Raw genomic sequence first — 22355 nt, 5'->3', positions numbered from 1 at the left:
ACAGGAAATGTCATCTTATCCAAACTCACCAAAATGTAGGACACTGGGTAGGATGAGGTATGTGTAGCCCAGTGCTGGAAGGCACGGTCTGGAGCCAGATTGCTCAGATTTGAATTGAGTCACTCTTTGATTTCGGGAAAGTTACTTAAACCTCTCTGTGCTTCAGTATTTGCATCTAAAAACGGGATTATTAATAGTCCTCTTTCATCAGATTGCTACAAAAATGAAGTGAACTAGTACATATAAAATCCTTAACTAATACATAACACTAACTACGTTATAGGTGGTAAGTGTTAACTTCTCTCTGGATTTCCCCCAGTAATAGTCTGTATATCATATGCAAATAAGGGCAGGCAACTTACTGTCTTTTAAGGCAACACATTCAAACTTTGGACCATTTTATTGTTAGAAGGTTCTACCTTACAATTAGAATTCATTCCTAAATAAAGGTTATCTCTCTATCTTATATTAATTTGTAACATCTCTTACATAAACACTATACAGGCATTTCTGGGAACTAAGACATATACTGGCAAACTCTACCTCTGTCTCTAATAACTGTTTATCCCATAGAGGGAAAGAATAGAGACTTGGCTCCAAATACTAGTAAACTCTTCCCCTGTAGTGAGTCAAGACGTTTGTCTAATTACTGGGATTTTGTTTTATTTTTATTAGGAATTCCAAACCTTCTGGGTATAGGGAATAGAATTAAAATGGATTTCTATAGCATGTTATAACATAAAATAAGTTGCTCAGAAGGGAAGGATACTCTGAACAGTGTCAGCTGTGATTTCTAAAGTCTGACTCCTGACCATTAAGTATCAACAGTGGTCCTGTGGGGCCTAGTTCTTGGTCAAAACTGTGATGAGGCCTAAGGATTTGTGTATCAACTAGTTCCCCTACAACTTCATTAAATAAAATAAGGCTAAGCTACATTTTGTGATTTGTCTTTCATTCAAGGGATTTTATTTATTTTTTATTTCTTTAATCCTCACCTAAGGATATGTTTTTATTGATTTTAGAGAGAGGAAGGGGAGGGGGAGAAAGAGAGGAGAGAGAGATCTATTAATTGCTTCCCATATGTGCCCCAACCAGGGATCAAACCTGAACCCTAGGTATGTTCTCTGAACGGAAATCAAACCCACAACCTTCTGGTGTACTGGACGATGTCCCAGTCAACTGAGCCACCTGGCCAGGGCCATTCAAGGCATTTTACAAGAAAGATTCATCTGATCCACTCAGTCACTTTAGATGACTCAGCTAACTAGAATGGTCACAATCATCAGGATCAGTTCAGGATCCTCTGATGAATGACACTAAGACGGCTCAGAACACCTGGCACAGCTAGCTCTTAGCTGGGTTCACCGAATCTTTCCTTTATTCCTAGGTTCTCTAAAGATATCATGGTAACCCATATTATAAATGCACCGCCACCAGGCTTCAATGGTACTCTTTTAAAACCAAGTCTGTTACTAGTATATTGCCTTTCTACTTCTGCTAATTAGAGCTATTCACACTTTAACATCAAAGGTTACCTTTAAATAACCTAACAAATTAATGAGCCTTGGGTTACTATTAAAAAGAAAAATTAGCATCTGGAATCAAAAGAACTTTGTTCAAGTCAATTTAGCTCTAAGAGTCCATGATTAAATCTACTCAAGTGTTCTGGGGCCTCAGCTCTCTCACCTACAAAATAGACACACTGCCCTGGCCAGTGTGGTTCAGTTCGCTGAGCATCATCCTGTGCACCAAAAGGTCATTGGTTTGATTCCTGGTCAAGGCACATGCCCATGTTGCTGGTTCAATCCCTGGTCAGGATGCACATGGGAGGAAACCAATCAATGTTTCTCACATCAATGTTTCTCTCTTTCCCCTCCCTCTCCCTTACATTCTCTCTAAAATCAATAAACACATAGTAAAAACAAAAAAAACAAAAAACAACAACTAATAAAATAGAGACAACTAACAGAGATGACAATTAGGCTTCATCAATGAGCAGTGGCTGCTGGGAGGTAGGTTAAGGACTCTGAAGCCAGGTGTGCAACTCAGGATGAAAGAAAGGTCTTCCAAGAAGAAAGAAGGAATACACATGGCACATATTTGCCATCCCTGGACTTTAAAAATATTCACCCGAGGATTGTATAAATATAAAACAAAAGATAATAAGTTGATCTTTTAAGCCAAGTTGTATCCAAATACTACTATCAGGTTTATTAGTTTCGCTAGAGGCCTGGTGCATGAAATTCATGCACTGGGGGGCGGAGGGTGTCCCTCAGCCCAGCCTGCACCCTCTCCAATCTGGGATGCCTTAGGGGATCCGACTGCCGGTTTAGGCCCGATCCCTCTCACAACCCAGGACTTTTGGCTCCCAATCGCTCACCTGCCTGCCAGCCTGATCACCCCCAACCACTCTCCTGCCAGCCTTATTGAAGCCTAACTGCTCCCCTGCCAGCCTGGTCGCTCCCAACTGCCTTCCCCTGCAGGCCTGGTCACCCCCAACTGCTCTCCCCTGCAGGCCTGGTTGCCCCCAATTGCTCTCCCCTGCAGGCCTGTCCTCCCCAACTGCCCTCCCTCCCCTGCTGGCCTGGTTGCCCCCAACTTCCCTCCCCTGCCGGCCTGGTTGCCCCCAACTGCCCTCCCCTGCAGGCCTGGTCCCCCACAACTGCCCTCCCTCCCCTGCTAGCCTTGTTGCCCCCACCACCCTCCCCTGCCGGCCATCTTGTGGTGGCCATCTTTTACCACATGGGGCAGCCATCTTGTGTGAGGGTATGAGGGTCAATTTGCATATTACCTCTTTATTATATAGAATTACTAATAATGGGCTGTTAAAAGAGAAATGAAAGGAGATAGCTGCCTATACCTTCTGTATTCAAATCAAATTCTTTGTATGGTAGCATTATCAGTGGTCCTCTAGAGATAAAACCTTTGTTCCATATGCTCTCTAAGTGAATGAAGGTGGGGTGAATGGGGTAGATTTCAGACAAAGTGGAGAAAAACTATGCACTGGCAGGCTCAAGACAGAGATGCCATGGGAAGCGAGAGGTAGGGCCTCAGAGTGCTCCTTACATTATTCCATGTTGGCAGCCACCTACTTTGCCTAGGCATTGGGCCAGCTCTGGCAGGAGATTGGATCAAGGCTATTTGCATGTCTGTTTTTCAGGACCTTAAGTTTTGTCTACCCATATAAAATGAGGAGGAAATCAATGCAATCAATGCAGAGAACTTAATTTGGGAGGTGGAGGTGAAGGAAAAGAAGACAAATTGCTTGCTTTCAATGAAGTACAAATTTTATTTCCTATAAAGTATGACAAAGACCTTCAGTGTTTTAGTGTTTCAAGAGATAATGACAAAAATAGAAACACATATCTGCTACATTGCAAACATAGTACTGGGTACTGTCATTTCTGTGTTATGTCATTTAATCCCTATCAGCTCTATGAAATGGAATCTAGGGCCTGGAGATGTCATGTGTCTGGCCCAATTTCCCAGGGCCAAAACTGACCAAGCCCAGCCTTAGAATCTTAGGCCCTGATGCAAAGTATGTGGGAAGAACAAGAAATTTTAAATAGTGCTGGCCACTCTGTATTGAAACTCTTCTATAAATAGTTCCCTGATTATTTCTAATTCCCATTGACTCAGTATAATGCAAGCTATTCAGCAATGTAATACAGATAGATATTTCCTTTTAAAAATATTGCACAAATACATGATTTCCTGCTTCTGTCCACCCTGTAGGAAAAGTAGGAAAAGAGCAAGGTAATAGGAATTTACCTCCAAGCTATAAAACCTTCCTATTCTTTTAGTAATCAAAAAGGGGAACTCCTAGTTACCAAGGAGACCATAATATACTCCATTAGAGTCAAGTACAACACTTGGGTTGCCTGGCTAGAGAATGCCAAAAGAGCAAAGGAAAATATTATCATTGCTGAAATCATTTGATGTCTATGACTAATAAAAAAACATGTTGGCAAATTGAATTTTTAGAAGTGCCCAAAGGGTTTGGTTAAAGCTGTGAATGAATAGTATACAGTAGTTCTGTCTGGAGAAAAGAGGTGGGTGGGTGAAAGATGATGTTAAACTATTTTAAAAAGTATCTGAATACCCCAGGTGGGTGGGTCCAACAGAAATCTTAAACAACCAATCTAGGTCCTTTATTCAATTTTTAAAATTTTAGATTTCCCCTCCCCTTTTCCTTACAGCTAACTAGCAAAGTTGGTTCATTTTGAGTCACATTATCCTTGAATTCTAAAGGACCCACAGGCCTTGTTGGCCTTGCCTAACATCTCGCAAATACCGGATTTATCCTTAAAGAATCCCTGACAACTATACCCACCTTAGAGACTGTGAGGGCTGAGATGTCTATTCATGTATGTGCTGTGTCCCTTGGGAGTTAGAGGAAGCCAGAGGGAAAGAGTTGGGGGTAAGTCAGACCTCTAATTACCTCTTAACCCAGGTCCCAGAGGTTGCAATGGGCCTGCCTGAAGATGTTCATCCAGTCTCTGCTTGATCATTCCCAGAGCAGGAGGGCTTTGCCAGGACCCATCCTATCTTGTTATGCATGGACACAGCTCTGATTGTTGGAGGGTGCTCTCTCGTGCTGTGCCAAAATCTGCTTCCTTGTGTTTTCTAAGCATTGTTCCTCATGGTATCTCTAGAACAATGCTGTTTGACTCAACTTCCTCCCTTCTGGAATAGTCGCCTAGATAACTGAAGTCAAATGTCTTGACTCCCAGGTATACTGTCTTCTTTGGACTAAATATTCTAGTTTCTTTCTCAGATCATAAGTCAAATACACAGCAGTTACAACAATATTAAGAGGCAGAACATATCATCACTATAAGAGAAAGGCAAAGCCTGAAAAACTAGAATTTTTTTAAAAAGAGAGTAAAATCTTTTAACTGAAAAGCTACAAATTTTAACTGATATTGAGAAACACTGTCTTTCCACTGAGTTCCTCCATGCTATCTATCAAGTCATCCTGGCAAAACAGAAATGTAGCTTTTTCTTCCTAATACCACACCAGCAACTAATGATCATTCATCATTTCTCACCAAGTAGCATTTATTTTTTGCCTTTGTTTACCGTTAATGCCTACCTTGAGAAAAGGTTCTGGAAAAGTATTTATCTGCATAGGAATGTTTGTGGCATGACTTCAAAATTTGAATACTAACCATTAAGAATTAAGGGAAGGGCAATGCAAGAATACTAAATTTTTTAGTTCTTTTTCCCAATATTTTATTTTGCAAAAATTCTAAATATACAGAAAAGTTGAAATAAATTTATAGTTAACACCACTATACTTAATAACTGGATACTACAATTATCATTTTGCTATCTTCAATTTGTCGCATATCAGTTTCTTTATCCATCCATCAACCAGTCTTACTTTTATTCGAAGATCAGCGGAAGTTGCCTTCATCAGCACACCTAATCCCTAAAACTTCAGCATGAATATCATTATCAGTTCTTTTTTGATACTTTTAATTAGCTCTCTGTTTTGAACCCTTCTTGCTCTTCTTTTCCTCATTCCCTCCGCTTTCTCAATTTTTATTTCTGCATCCTTCCTCCCACTGTCTATCCCCAAAGTCCTAAGCTTCAAAAAGGAAAGTATGAAAAATATGAGCATGGAGCAGTCTTGAAGTAGCATCAGAAAAGGTCACCAATGATCACACAGGGCCCCACAGCTACTATCAACACAGACCTGGGACGGACAAGGCCCTCATGAACAAGCCAGTGCTAACCAACTTACAACAGAGCGGGGTATAGATTAGCATGCCCACTTAATAATTTACTACGAGAAACCCAGCTATCAAATACCCAGTCTCCCCCTGAACTAACCTACATAACAGACCAAACTGTGAGGGTTTTGGTGAATAGACTCAGAAGCAGGAAATTAGTTAGACGGTCTTAGTGGCATGAAGCGGAGACCATAAGGTCTCGTTGATGTTTTGACAGCTGGCCGGCACAGGACCTGACACCAAAGGGATGCTTCAGAAATCAGTGCAATGATGACATGAGTAGGTGGGTGAACACTAACTACCACTGCCACACAACTAGGCCCCTCTCACCTGGACTGCGCTGGCTGAACCCAATTCCACCCCTCCAACTCCCTTACGAGAACTTCCGTGACTGCCATTCCCCTTTGAGTAATGCATTCTCTTGTAGCCATGTGCATGCCATTAATTAAGCTTTCATCAAGTCCTGATCTTCCTGCTTTGGTCTGGAAAACAACCAGTCTCTAACATGGGAGGTCTGTGTCTTTTTAATCCCATCCTTGATAAACTGATTTTACTGGCTTTACTCTCATAAAAAGGGCGTGATCCCCTACTGCCCGAGTGTATTCCTTTCAAAGACCAGGGAACACCATCTTTCCTGGTGAGCAAAAACCATTCCTTTCCCTATCTTGAGATTTATGTCTGATAAGAAATGTTAGTGATTTCTTTTCTGGACTTCCTAATTACCAGACCACAGAGACTTGGCAAAGTGAGCTCCTAGGTGGAAAGGCAGGACACAAAAGTGCAAATGTAGGACTTTTCACAATAATCAGCTTCTCCATAGTTACAGGTAAATCCAATTTTAACAAATTAAATCCATTTTGAAATCCATAAAAGGATCTTCCCAGCCATAAAGTCTCAAGGTAAATCCTTTGGGTATATAACAATTTCCTAATGTAGTTCTTTCAAAGGTTTGGATGTCATAAATCATATTATTTTATTAGTGCCACAGTGCACAGATTCGTGAACATTGAAAGGAAATTAATTAGAAGGTGGCTGGCAGGGCAGGACTGGGCAAGATGGGCCGGACATGCCCTGGAGCCAATCTCCCTCTGCCCCTTCCTGGCTGGCTGCACCTGGGGGGGCACCATGGCTCAAATGGCGTCTGCAGAGTAAGCAGGTTCCCTCCAGCAGTTGGGGTCCCTCAGCCTGGCCTGCGGGGATAGGGCCGAAACCAGCTCTTCGACAGCCCCCGAGGGGTCCTGGATTGCAAGAGGGTGGTTCTCGGGTGACGCACCCTAGAATCGGGTTCCCTCCTCTCTGGTTCCGGGGTGCATCACCTGAGAACCGCCACTGCCAAGTCACCGCAGTTCGGCAGCTCCTGTGTTGAGTATCTGCGCCCTGGTGGTCAGTGCACGTCATGCCTACCGGCCAGTCAGACGGTCACTTATATATATATATATATATATATATATATATATATATATATATATATAGATAGCAAGGAATTCCTGTCCTCTATTGTCTAAAAACCATTCCTTCCCTGACGACTTTCCCTGTATAAATACCATAGTAAATATCTGTAAATATCAGCATTTCATGGTAGCTTCACGCTCTTTCAAATATATTTGAATGCAAGCCATTATGGTATTAGGGTGAAAATGACTCAGAATCAAGGCTTTGGCTCTTTCATGTGAATGTTTACTTACAGATTGGGAAAAAATCCAATACTTTTAGGCATTGGCACCTCAGTGGTAAAATCCCAACTGACAACGAGAGGTCTTCTCTAATTCCGTCCCTTATAAGCAACCAAAACACAAGGTTCAGATCCAGATAAAAACCCTTCAAGAAGGTAAAAGAGCTCAGCCAGCGTGGCTCAGTGGTTGAGCTTCGACCTATGATTCAGCAGCCAGGTTGGATTCCCCGTCAGGGCACATGCCTGGGTTGCAGGCTTGATCCCCAGTAAGAGGCGTGCAGGAGACAGCAATCAATGATTCTCTCATCATTGATGTTTCTCTCTCTCTCTCCCTCTCCCTTCCTCTCTGAAGTCAATAAAAACATATTTAAAACAAAATAAGGTAAAAGATACCACGATGCAGAGAGCAGGCTTTGATGGTTAGTGACTCAGGCTCTCTGACAGCAGCACACGCTCAGTCTCACAGCCTCAAACAGGACTCAATCCAAACAAACAGGGAGCATTTCATCTAAGCCAGGCTTCAAAGGCCAGGTTCGTTCAGACATCATTAGTTCTTTTTATTCCTTTGATGTATCTGTCTCTAGTGACGGAAACTCTTTTTTTTTTTTTTTTTTTAAGAAACTAAAGCACAAAAGGAAACTGAAAAAGCTACAAACTGATTTGGCAACAGCTAAGCAAGAGTCTGCCATCACAGTCCTGGAGCTCAATGAGAAGATAAAGGCTCTATGTGAAGGAAAGCCAGCCCCTAGAGGTCAGTATCACCACGTGACAGTCACTGGCCCATGGTCCTGGGTGGTGTATATAGTTTTATTGGCAACCAGGCAAGAAGCAAGGCCACAGTGCCAGGCGCACACTGGCCCAGCAGCATGCTGACCTGGCCTGACCTCCATTCGGCATGAATGGCGATATCACAGGAACTACTCCCCCAGACGAGGTTCCTTTCACCATAAGAGAAGCAGAGAATGAATGAATAAGCGGTTCTTTAAAGGAAAGTCTCTGAAGCTGAGGAGCTGGACTGAAATAGATCTGATTCATGTCTTTGCATAAGCTGGGTGGCAGGGAGGGAAAGACTGGGCCTAAGAAGGAAGACCCAAGGCCCCCAAGAGAAGGGGCTCTGGAGCTGGGCAAGGAGAGGGACTCATCTAAAAGTGTACATGGGTTTATAGACTAAGCAGGCACAGGGAAGGAAAGAAATTAGTGCTTTAACAATAGGCAAATGAGCCTGAAACGAGAAGGGAAGGCTGGTTGGGGACAAAATCTGGGTGGTTCAGAAAAATTTTAATAGCCACTTTGGTTTGGAATTTTTGGTGGCGTTATTGTTGTGTATATATATTTTTTATTTTATTTAGTATTCTCTAAGAGACTATAAACACACATTGGGGGGAGGAGGAGGATATCCAAAACCTCAGACTGTCATTAGCAATAATACAAGTTAACATTTAATACCATGTGCTAGGCATTTTGCTAAGTATTTCACGTGTATTTAGTTTTCAGAAGTCAGTACATTTATGGCTTCTACAAGAATAAGCAGAGGCTTAGAGATGCCCATTCCCTTGCCCCAGGTTAGATGTGTCTGAGCAACACCTGGGCACTCAGCCTCCAGACAGAAATTAACCGAGCCCAGGCTGCCTGTGCAGCTCGAGGCCAGTCAGGCCTCTCGTTTCTGCTCTGCAGCAGTGGTAGCACACTCCCTCCTGCCTGCTGGATCTCTTACAAAACTGTGATTCCCTGGGATAAATGTCTCCCTTTGATGTGTGGCACTCTTGTAAAGCCAAACACATGCCATTGTTCTTACTCTGGCTTCCTTTATTACTCATAAGTAATTCTGGAAAAAGAGGAGGAGCGTGGAAATAAACGGGAGGAGGAGAAAATAGGCAATGTGGTGGCTTAAGAAAGTGAGACACTCCCAGCATCCTGACAACATGGTAAAGCTTCTAATATGGATTTGGTTTTAATTTTCAGTTTTGAATAGCACTTTCCCAGGGTTGAAATGGCATATAACAGCCACCTTGAAACGTACGCTGAAGGTCAATTTGTTTTGCTCTTTCCACAGAAAATAAAGATAGTTTATGAATTTGCTTTTACTATCATGAAACCTAAAAGAATAAAATCTGTCAGAGAATCCCATCCATTTAAAGGTCTTTATTCTAAGGCATCATAGCCAGATTTCAACTCAGCTGCATAATAAGAAGCTGAGAGTGATTGTACAGCACACTGGAGAAAGCTCTCCAGCTCACTTGAGAGAAGCTTTCAACTTCTCCACTATATTTTTAATCTAGTGGGGAAAAATATATATTATTTCAAGGTAGCTAATTCTCATTACTCGCTTTTTGACAAAAATAATTTCATTTGCTATCTAATGATAATTTTGTCCCTTTAATATTTTGATAGGTCAAAATTAAAATAATACAGAGGTACCAGGACTCTCATGCTTTGGGAGAGAATAAAAAACATTAAATCCCACCTTTCCTTCTTTGCCCATTATTTTCTATATTTCTGTTTAAAAAACAAATTTATAGTATGGTGGGGGGGGGGACTACTGTATTATGAACAGATACAAATTTCAATAAAGCCAGGTCTTCCACGTTCAATTACGGTTGAAAACAGGACTTCCTTTTGGGCCTACATGTTGCTTCTCTGATTTGGTGGTGAGAAAAACTGAGTCTGTGGACTGACATATAGGACTAAAGTCTTAAATTAAATATTTGCACATTCTTATTCTCCCAGAGGCCCCAAGCAGCCTCACCCTGAATCCAGTAGCCCAGAAGACTGTCAAGGCCGTTGTGGTCCCAGATTAATATTAGCTCTTATTCTCAGAGACTTTGGTCACCTTGCCCTACCTATCAATTCACTCCAAAGTAAAGTCCGGAACGATGTCGGTAACTCTCACATATAATGACCCCCACTTAACCACAGAATGATTATAGCTGAGCCACCTCCCATACACATTCCTCAACCAGAACACCACCCTTCCCCTAGTTATCGTCTGTCCTTTTACAAAATGTTTGTTTTCAGTTCTCAGACCTTTGTTTGCAAATGACAGATGCTCCAGTCATAACAGCTTAAGGAGAAAGGGTGATTTATTGTCACGCATGTAAACAAACTGAGCAAGGGCATACCATTAGTCTTGGAGTCTGATAGGTTCAGGGTCTCAATATCTCATCTCTGCTTCTCTCTGCATTGGGACTCCATCCTCTCAAGCAGGATGTCAGAAGAGACTAGAAACATGGCCCCAAGAGGTGATGGGCTGTCCTCTTTACCTGTCCTCCAGAGAGGAGAGAAAGCATTGTTTCCCAGCAGCTCCAGTTAGAAAAAAGGATAAGAAAGAACTCTGTCCTGGCATGGGTTGGGTAGCCCTGAGGGTATATGAATAATCTTTGTGACCAGGGTAGGGAACCATGGTTGGACAAGCTTCGGTCATGCACTGGCCACTGGATGATGGTGTAGAGGGAAACAAGGGTGGGGAAGGGGAATGTTCTGACTGATTGTTACTACAAGGCTAGATTGGGAGAAAAGCACTTCCTTAGCGGAAGGGATATCCCATTACTGAAAAGAAAGAATGAAGGACCAAACCAACCTGTCTAATACATTCTCATTGGTGGTCAAATTAAAATGTAATGCTTAATGAGTCACCCATCCTTGAGTATTTGTGCTTTTTAAGTAGATTCTTTTTGGTGAACAAAAGAACTTAATGATCCAAGAAATAAATGTCCAATGGTATAATTTCAGACCCCATAATAGACTGAGAGTAAACCACTTTGGGAAAGGGGTCCCCTTCCAGTCTCAATCAAGTGACATCATAGTCACCTACTCCAAAAGCCTGTCTTATTGTAACATGAAACTGCAAGAGGGGAAAACAGTGCTGATTCTAAATGACATTTTAACTGGATTAACATAAAGCTACTTCTCTGTTATAGTTACAGACTGATGCCTACAGTCCTAACTAGCAGTTTAATGAGATATTTCTAAATAAATTAGAATTTCTTTTTACCCAAATATGCACTTTTTTCTGGATGTTCCAGAATACTAGGAATACTTTTAAACATGATCAAATTGATAAAACAGTGAGCTTCCAAACGTTTTTCTTAATACATAAGCACAGTAAACTATTTCATTGGCTCTAAAGAAATACATGATTTAAGTCAATGGAAAGTTCAACTGAAAAGAAAAACACCTTTATTATAAAACTGGCACAGCAGGAAACTTACAGCCTCAGTGTTGTTTGTTGATTTTACTTTGTTAAATAATCACAGCCCAGGGCAGATTCCTTCAGTCATTTCCACAGCCTGCACCTGAGGTGCTTACAGCTTTATTTACTAGCAGAATTCAGTGAAATGCCTATTGTACACTTGCAAAACATAAGTCCATCTTTTGCTAAATCTTAGTATGCAGGAACCTAAGGTTAAATTTCAAAACAATCTTTGCTTCCTTTGGCTTAGGAGGACAAAATTACTTTGCAAAAGACCTCATTGACTACATCCTTTTGTTGGCACAGGAGCATTAAGTCACTTGCTATGATGAAAGCTCCTATGTTTGACCAAAACATCAGGGTCCAGGTTTATAGATTTCAAGCTAGCATACTAAAGGGAATGCACTCTTCTGGATTATTTTTTTCCTTTTAATTCTTTCCTCTTAATATGCACAATGTAGTATCTAATCCTCACTTGCACTTTCCCACTGTCCCGGTGAAAGCCATATCAACTTTTAAGTTATCTCTGTTTGAAGAGATACTCCGAGGTGGTGCAAGTGCATTCTGGGTCAGGCTGATCCAGGACTCATTGTCTGAATAGAGCCAGACACATTTTGAGGGGAGGCTTGACATCAGCGATCTTTTAGTGACACAAGACTGCTTTTAAACACTATCCCATTAATTTTAAGAATCAGACTATTGCTGTCCTATATTCTTAAAAGAGTCAGGAGCAGTATCTCTTTGCCAACACCCAGAGCCAACTTTTAATCAACATTTTAAAGAGTATCTTTTATCATGATGTTCGCCTCCAGGCACTCAGCCCAAACTTTCTGTTCCTCTTTTTATCTCTCCTCCTGCAAACTTCCTCAAGATTAAAGCTTCCATGGCTTCTAGGTGTTAAGAAAACAGTGATTTGAAGGTGCTGAAACATTCTGGAATTAGATAGTGAAATTGGTTGCATAAGAATGTTACTACAGTAAAACTAGTGAACTGTACACTTTAAGTTGGTTAACATGGTAAATTTTACGTTTTAAAATTTTATCTCAATTAGAAAAAAAAGTTATTAAAACAATCCTTACTAAATGTAATGGCTAACACCCTGTCATGTGTAAGTGTATTTTAATAAGTGCTTTGGGCCTAAATAAAATAATGACTTGGAAGAATTCCAAGCATTTAGAGAGAGGTCATATTAATAGTTATTGGAGTAAGGCTACTCAGTTGTCCATTTGTGTCTAGGTTTTCTGAGCAATGCCATCCTTTGCTCTTTCTACTTTCTGTCAGCCCAGCTCTTTGAAAGGCTGCTAGTCCCCAGACTAGGAACCAACTACCTGCAACCTTCTTTCCCCGCTGAACACACATAATTCTCTCACTAGTCTACCTAGGGTTTCCTAAGAAAGTGACAAGGCTGGTCGTGGGATCTCACTGATTCAACTGCTGGGACTTTGTCCAAAAGCACCTCTCACCACCCAGGTCATCAGACTGCATGGGGCTCTTCTGCTATTTAGTCAAAGCACAAGCAAGCAGCCTGCTCTTCCTCCTGCTGCCAAGAGTGTTATTGCCTTGACAGAAAGTGACAAGAACTTGAGGAAAGCCAAAGGTGGAGATTCCCCACCCACACACATTATTCTCCCAACATTTGCAGAAAAGGGTTTTCTTTTAAGCATTTATTAAATCCTCAGAGACAGGGCCCTAGCCAGTTTGGCTCTGTGGATAGAGCATCGGCCTGCAGACCGAAGGGTCCCAGGTTCGATTCCGGTCAAGGGCATGTACCTTGGTTGCAGGCACATCCCCAGTAGGGGGCATGCAGGAGGCAGCTGATAGATGTTTCTCTCTCATCGATGTTTCTAACTCTCTATCCCTCTCCCTTCCTCTCTGTAAAAAAAACAACAATAAAATATATTTTAAAAAAAATAAATCCTCAGAGACAGAAACTATTCCAAGGTGGAATACTTTACATTTGAACCAATAAACCCCAGCAATGAATATTAGGGAAAATGAGAGAAGACAGAAGTGATAACTTCAAGGGGTGCTTTGTAAGTATAACATGTCCCTAAGGACATAGAAATAATTATATTTGTCCTTTCAATATCTAGGTTTCCTTCAGAGATTGCCTATCAGGTTGTCTTTACCTTTGTCCACTGAAGTCTCCCAAAATAGAGCTGCTTTCTGAAATGGAACCCCAAAGCCAAAGTCTTCTCACTGCTTCAGGAGTCCCCTCAAGAATAAGCAACTGCACCAGGAGTCCCTGCAAAACTTAGGGATTTATTGCACGAAGATCCCGAGAAATGCTATGTATTCAATATGTACAAATGTAGAGCGATTCAAATTTTCAAAAGGACATTCTAGAGACCTCTAGGTCTAAAAATCACTGGTATAAAAGCTAGGCCTTTCTCAGGAATTTGTTAGCTGCAAGTGACAGAAACCAAAAGGAAACTAGTTGAAGCGGAAAAGAAATTGACTAGCTCCTGAGGCTGGCGGGAAGACTGAGCACAGGGTTTCTGGGTTGCTCATTTGGCTCTTGTTTCCCTGTTGGCCCCATCTGAGCTATTGCAGGCCTGGATCAGGAAAGATCCCCTGGCTGCCCTGGCTTAACAGTAGGGTGAACATCTGTTTCTGCCTGCTCGCAACCATTTCCCCCTCCTTTTGAACAGAAGCATGATTTTCCTTTGGAGAAGCGTTCCTCTCCCATCCTCTGCAGTCCTGTGGGACCGTGATCGTGGTGTGTGTTTTCCCCTTGACTCAGGGGAAGGCTGTGACTAGCAGAGCCAACCATACTTGCTCTTTTTCAGAATCTTGAATCTTGAGCTGAGTTGAGTGAAAGAGGGCAGAAAAAGATGAGCTGATTCATCCTGGAAGTTGGGCCTTGACCCCTGAAGTTGTCTATTGCTTTTGATACCATATCCCTAAGACTGCCTTTACAAGGTCTGGTTGTTAAGCTTTCCTTCAATACCGAGAGCTACCTTCTATCTTTCCAATAAACTTTTTTTTTTTCTTAAAGTAGTAAGCATTGGCTTATAATACTTATAGCCAAAGAATCTTAATTTATTCTAGCTCCAGGGAATAGAACTTCTTTCTCATGGAACCTATACAGAAATCTCAGGGAAGGAATTTGATTGACCCTACTGGTATCACACTCTTACCTATGGATCAATCACTGTGGCCAAGGGAATGGGATATTATCATGGCCCTCACCTGGGTCATGTGCCAGAGGCCAAGGGCAAGGGAAAGTTTTCAGATAAAAGAAGGGAAATTTTTCTGGAGAGAAGACAAAAAATACCTCTCACTGTCCCCTTAAATTTATTTTAGTTAAACCTCACAAACTTGGGAGAAGACAGCCATGAGCTGAAAACCCCTTTTATCTTGTCAGGAAAGTACCAAATTTCTCTTCTTTCTCTCCCCCTTTTTTTTAACTGCATATTTAGGCCCTTCCTTTGCAAAAGGTCTGGAAATCTATTTATTTTATAATTAACAAAGGGTAAGAAGATCCATTCTGAAATTTTTGGTTGGGGTCCAGCATTTGCTAGCAACTCCAGCTGTGGGAATTCAATAATGTCAAGGTCCCCTCCCTCCTTTGTTTGTAAGACTAATTTTGGAATTATACAATTATCAGGAAATGGCGTTCCCTTCCTTCTGTCCATCCCTAAGGAATGGGTTTAAAAAAAAAAAAAAAGTCTAGTGACTTCTGTATCCAGAGAGGTTGGATGAAAGGGCAAGCCCCAGCTAAATGTCAGTCAAGGCACATGAGAAAGGGAGCTTGATCAATTTAAAGGTTTCCTCCTTAAGCATGGAGCCTGCTTTGATTTCCAGAAGAGCACGTGCTGTTTGAGAATGCTATTACATAACCTGGATGAGAAGGAAGATGCTTCCTTTCAGGAAACTTGCAGAGAAGTAATGGGTGCTCCTTTGTCAAACGTTGGTAGATGCACATTTATTTGTCAACATAAAAGGAATTGGAGAATTTCAGGTCCCAAACAATTGTCAGCCAGCTGTCAGTACCTTTGCAGCTATTCCTGGTACAAATCTCTTCATGCCAAGGTAGGAAAAAAATCAATGATGTTCTCTCCTAGAAACCTCAATATTATTTTATTTAATGACTCAATGTTTCCTGACGGATGCTGAAGTTAGAGGATAACTCCATTGGTCATATGGATAGTTTTGGAGGGCTTAAGCTCATTAAATCAAATTTAGAGAGGATGCATAGAACAAGATTCTTCTGCGCAAGTGGGTACATTCTGTTTGAAGGCACAGGATTTATTTCTGGCCAGCGGTATAGGGTTAGATATATATTCTTACGTACACATTAGATAATACCACTATGTGCATTGTAGTAGCCTGCAAGAATATTTGTTTTTGAAGACATACTTCCTTGGGACAGATTACCCTACCATGTCTCTAAATTCCTCAATCAAATAAAACCACATTTTGATATTGTACAAAGAACATATAACTAAGAAGAAATAATGAGAAAACATAAGAGGAACAGCATTATTCCTGATATGTTTAATATGCAGATGGGTCCTGAAGAAGTGTCTTAATGGTGCTGGCATAATAATTGGTGCCTACAAGGTCCAAAAACATTATTGCTCTTCTGCAGATGCTTTCTTTAATCCCGGAAATTATGGCTGTGGACATTGCTCTGATTTTCCAGGAAGACCTGGAAGTCCTGCCATGCCAAGCTGTCATTGCAACCTGGGCATCCTGTGACATCTGCTTCACAAAGAAAACATGTTCCAGGACCACTTTTCCCTTGGCCATTCTTAGTGAATGAGGAGGGAGCTCTGTTCCTATTTCAGGGAATTTTGGGTAGAATTTGGCAAACAGAGAAGGGAACAGCCCTCAGCCACAAACTGAATTTATATGCTTATACAATGATCAGTTAGTTATATAACTCTAAAAGGTGAGTTTCTGAGGCCAAAAAAATAAAAGGATGCAAGAGAGATACATGATGCTTCATGAATAGACAAAAACAAGAATTCATATGAGTCCTCAAAAGCAGAACAAGCACTTACAGACTTAGGTCAAAAGGATAAAACTTATTTAGTTCTATACAATTCTAATATTACCCTAACTCTGAAAAAGTTCATAAATATATAAGATAATAGGATGGCAAAATTTTGTCACACTGAGCTGCTTATAGCAGGATTCTGAGCTCAAGTTAAAGTCTCCTTCTCTAAGTTGACTCGAAATATGTCAACCCATTTGACAGTCTCTTCCAGTTCCTTTATCCCAGGTGACCAGAGTAACAATTTTAATAGCTTTTAGGGTCAATAGGTCAGTCTAACTTTGAATGAGTGACAAAACCTCTGGTCTTATCCCAGGTTGCTAAGTAAATTTCTGACAAAAGATAGTTAATTTTCAATTTGTTTTCTTTTATTTTTGTAAGGTATGCCACCAGCAGACAGTATTCATTTAAAGTTAGATATAATGCTAATTAATTAATATATAATTTTTATTTACAATTTTTTAAAAATTACTTGGAGGCAAGACTGGTGTGGCTCAGTGGTTCAGCATCGACCTATGAACCAGGAGGTCACAGTTTGATTCCCAGTCAGGGCACATGCCCAAGTTACAGGCTAGACTCCCAGTAGAGGGCATGCAGGAGGCAACTGATCAATGATTCTCTCATCATTGATGTTTCTATCTCTCTCCCTCTCTGAAATCAATAAAAGTATTTTTTTAATTACTTGAAGTTTTGAGAACTCTTTTAAAATGCACATTATGTTTCCAGGTTTTAAAATCTCATATACCTATAGTGATCATATTATTAGAACTAAAAATCAAAACATAGCCTGACATTGTTCTAACATTTTAAATTATATTCATACTCAAAAATATTTGAAATCAGGAGGGTGCTACAGAATCCTAGATATATTATTACTATATTTATAATTCAAATAGGGTTGCATGAGAGAGTGGAAATACCACATTTATTTGGCTGATTTTACTTGTGATCTTAGCAGCTAAGAGTTTTGTAGGGTCTTCCATGTGAAGGTTAGTAGAATGTAATTAATGCCACAAATCCAGCAGACTGTCGGGAATCATTAAGGAAAACAGAGAGCTGATTACTCTGAAAGTGAGAATCGGTGCTTATCTTCATTAATTCTATTAGAAGAAAAAATATTAGAATCAGACCTTATATAATCCACCTATCTTAATGCTATAAATAACATATTCAGATGCAAGTGGCTGATTGTTTCTTTTTCATAGCCATAACTTTTCTGTATGAGTCCCAAGAGAAGGTAATTGAACTTGAGAAAAGATGTCCTTCTTTTGAGGTTGCTTTTGATCTGAAGCCAAAGGGAAGTAATTTATTTAGCAGAAGCTGTGGGTTCTAAACAATGTCTATGTGGTAATATTGGCAAACAAAATTAAATATACCTTAACTTATTTGTCAATAAAGCAGTACCAAGATGCTAAGAAGTCTCTTCAGGATAAATTCTTAAGGAAATGGAGACTGGTTGAGGTTTTCTTTTTTCCTTTCACATGAGCATAGGCTCATAAGCACTCTTATTTATATTCTATAAAAAGGTTTTGGTCCTTCAAAACTTTCCTGAAAAACACCTACCAGTCTTTTATTGCCTCATTTACATAAGCTTTTCTTTTGGTTAATTTAATCTAAGGCAATAAACAAACACTCTTACTCTTTTTTAAATACTGATTTTACATGTATATTTCTATTTTGGTAAGATATGTATTATTCCTGGATAGATTACATGTATGCATTATATTTGGTCTTAGAAAGCTAAGCAAGAAAGAAAAAAATCTTAATTGAACTTTAAATCAAGGAAGAGAAAGAACAAAAAAATAAAGATTATACTAGAGAAATAAAATCCACATGAAATGAGTAAAATCCAAACCTAATTGAAATGATGTAGCGATATGCACTGGAAATTTCCCCAAAAAACGCCACTGGGTAACTGAAGACTTTGTACCAGTTATTTCCTCTTTCTAAGCTGCCTTAACCCTTTACCCCTGTCTCCACCCCTGCCCCATTTTCCCTTCTTATCCTTCTTCAGAGTGTCCTTTGGAACTACCTCCATCACCACTGCCATCTCTCCACCTACTCCCTGGCCTTCTCATGAGTTATGCATCCGTAAGCCTTGTGCACACTGCAGTCATAACACCTATTATTAATATCTCTTTGCTTAGCTTTCTTTACAAATAGACTATAGATTTCCTGAAGAGAAACAGATGGCATCTTTTTCTTTGTATCCATAGCCTAGCACAGTGCCTGATGCTTGATGGTCATGTAATGTTGAATGGATGGATATGGAATAAAATAATGGATTCTGTCCTGGTGTTCTATTGCTTAATATGTTTATGAATTATTAGGTGATGGAGAAAGTTTGCTTATTAGATTAAAATTTTAACGTCAACCCAAGTGGCAGATTTACCAGAGTGTAATTTCAGATTGCCAGTGATGCCCATGGGATCGTCAGCACAGCCTACTGGCTCCCAGGTTGAAGGAGATGATCAAATCCTAAGATTGATTGGAAGTATTCCTAGTTCTTCTGCATTGTATTGTAATAAGCTGACTTTGAGTTATTGCTAACTGTGTTATTTTATGAATTTTCACGTTACCATTTCAACTCAATAGTGTCATGTACTCAGGGTTCAAATAAGAGCTTTGTCATTACTTTGGCCGATCCTGTAAAAACTAAACTGAACATTAGTTCCAAAGTCTTTTCTAAACTACTTTTAAATTGGCTGGCCTCCCTGCACTATTTAGTACTCTGGGCCAGCACCCAGCAAGCTTGCATTGGCCATGGTCTATGGCTTGAGCCACGCTGACACTGCCCATTGTGCACACCACTTCCTGATCTCCTCTGGCCCTATCACTAGTTGACAATTTTATGATTATTTATTTGGTTCTAAAACTCAAGGTGACTTCTTGGGTTCTTACTAATTCTGTGATTAATGGATATGTCCCCTGGCATATTTCTGCCTCTAGCTTTTAGGTAATATCTTGCCTAATCCTAGTTCAGCCTTTAGGATTCTCTCTCTTGTAGCCTGATGTCCCATTCAAGTTGGTCTGGTTCCCATAGGTACCAAGATCTGTTAGGAATTTAACCTTCAATGGTCTGGCTGAAGTCAACTACTGCTTCTTTTCACTTAGATCTTGATTACCTAACCTCTGTTCCTTCACAAACGGTCTTGTTTCTTAATCATCTCAGTGCTTTACACTAAAGGCAGGTTAATTATTCAGGAGCACAGGTTTGGTAAACTTACTTTCATAGTCAGAAACACTTCAATGGCTTCCCATTGCCTGTGAAGTAAAGTTTATATTTTTAGCTTGGCGTTAAGCACCCTCCATGAACTGGTTTCTACATATCTTTCTAGATTGGTTTTTTAAAACTTCCTTTTACACACTCATATTCCTTCTCTCCATCAAAACATCTGGTAGAAGTCCTCTATCTCTTTGTCCACTCCTGCCTGTTTTCACTTTGTAGCATGACCATAGACCTCAGAGGAGCATTTAACTTTGCCCAGAAAAGCAGCTATGAATTTTTACTAGAAGGTTGCTTTCTCATTCTCCAAGACAACTATTCTGTACGTTCATATCTCTTCCTGGACTTCTTTCCCCTCCTCCACACTTACACCCAGCTGATGACCTCACCTATAATTTGCTGAGAATACACAGGTCGTCACATGGGGACTCTCTCATCTTTCCAACAAATCTGAATTCTTGCTTCATGTTGTCACCTGTGTTCTCCCAGCTGCCTTTTGTTTGTGTTCCTCTCCCATTCAAGGCTCTATCCTCTACTAGTGCTCCAGACCCCATGGTTCTCACCTTCCTGGGTATGTCACTTATTTACCCTGTTTCACACTTGCATCATATACTCCTCTTTACAAGCTCATTCCTATCTGCATAGTTACATACTTACATCTCTGCCAAAACTTTCTTTGATTTCTCATCACTCTTATTCCCACTCTTATTTTAAGATAAACAACCCTACACAATGTCTTCACTTCCTCGCCTTCCTCACATTTGCTGTTTAATCCACCTCAGTCTTGTTCTCTCCATCCTTTTTAGATGAGGGAATTAGACTGAAAGTCCTCTAGTCAAGGTCCCCAAAAACCTTCATGATGACAGACCTAGTGTAAACTCTTCATCTCACCTGAACTCAGAGCATCATACAACACAGAAGACCACTCCTTTCTTCTTGATACATTTCCAATCTTGGCCTGTGTCAAACCACATGGTCCTGGTTTTTCTTCTTCCTTATTCTTCTTCCTTCTCTAACGTGTTGAATTCTACTTCATAAAATCTCTAAATATCTTCAAGACCTAGTGCCACATCCCCTCTTCTTCTGAGTCTTCTATTATTCCCTGATTATCTCATTCATTCTCATGGCCTTAAATATCACCTACAGTCTAATAATTCCTAAGTTTGTATCTCTAGTCCAACCTTCTTCCTTTAACTCCAAATCCATATGTTTTCAGGTGGACTTTATATTTCTTGTTGGTTAGCTAACCTTTCAACCTAATCCTGCTTCAAACATGTCTTTCTCTATCTTCTCCCATCTTAGGCAACGACACCTCCAAACAAATGGGTAAAAAGTAAAGTTATAAATTGGGCTCAGTGTGGTAAAGAAAATAGAGTTCTATGACATAAAATATAGGTTGAAGTACAAGTGGAAAACACATTGATGATTAGGTCAGCCAAAACCTCTTTAAGAAGGACATGCCATTTCAACTGGAACATGAAATATGAGAAGGAATCATGCCTATAGAAATACAGAGAAAGAGCACTCTCCTAAAGGAAATAGCAAGTATAAAACTGTTTTAGGGAAACAGTTCAGTGTGTTTTTATAATAGTTACAAATAGAATATTCCAGGAGTGAAGTAAATAAGATGAAGGTAGCAAGGAATGAGTATGTAATGATAGGGACTAGATCAAATGTGAGTATTTCAATAGTCCAGGTGGTGGTTTAGATCAGAAAAGCAGAATTGGAGAGAATGAATTTAAATTCTTAAAAAATTTTTTTAATTATTTTGTAAGTTTTACTGTGGTATAAAACACATAAAGTGTTTATCAATTTAACCATTTGTAGGTGTACAACTCAATGGCATTGAATACATTCACAGTACTGTGTAACCATCACCGCTACTGATATCCAAAACTTTTTCATAATCTCCAACAAAAATTCTGTACCATTAAACAATAACTCCCTCTTCCTTGCAGCCCCTAGCAATCTCTATTCTACTGTCCTTCCCTATGAATTTGTCCAGTACAGGACTTCAAATAAGTGAAATCATATAGTGTTTATCCTCCTGTGGTTGGCTTATTTCACTAAGCTATGCATGTTTTCAAGGTTCATCTGTGTCGTAGCACATATTATTAAAAGTGTATCCCTTTTTATGGCTTAATAATATTCCATTTTATGTATATGCCACATTTTTTAAAATTTTAAATTGATTTCATCTTTTTTGGGGAATCAGAATTAGTGAGACATGATGATGAATTGGATGTGGGGAAGAAGGAAATGAATGTAACAAGAATGATTCCTAGGACTCTAGCTTGTGAAAACAAGAGGCAAGAGATAAGTGGGGAAGACTTGAAAATAATATTTCTTAATCCTAATCAAACTGAGTAAGAAGTCATAATCTATTGAATAGAGGGGGATTCCTGAGGCATGAGGTCCCCATTAGGGTCTGAAATAATAAATATGAGTTAACCATTTTAAGAGATATGCATGGGAGGAAGTTAGATACAGAAGAAAATTTTAAAAGGGTAGAGCAAATGATAACAGTA

General features: G+C 40.0%; 1 protein-coding gene across 1 annotated transcript in view; it reads left to right on the top strand.

Moving 5' to 3' along the window:
- The window catches only part of CCDC192 (coiled-coil domain containing 192), a 211368-nt gene that overhangs the window by 129956 nt on the left and 59057 nt on the right, over nt 1-22355 (top strand). Inside the window, exon 6 of the mRNA XM_080678754.1 lies at nt 8029-8161. Coding sequence (XP_080534880.1) covers nt 8029-8161 — 133 coding nt within the window. The remainder of the gene's footprint in view (nt 1-8028; nt 8162-22355) is intronic.

This window comes from Plecotus auritus, assembly GCF_963455305.1.
Source record: "Plecotus auritus genome assembly, chromosome: 7".
In the NCBI taxonomy this organism is placed as follows: domain Eukaryota; kingdom Metazoa; phylum Chordata; class Mammalia; order Chiroptera; family Vespertilionidae; genus Plecotus; species Plecotus auritus.
Note: the sequence above shows the minus strand (reverse complement) of the source record. Positions and strands in the feature narration are given on the sequence as shown.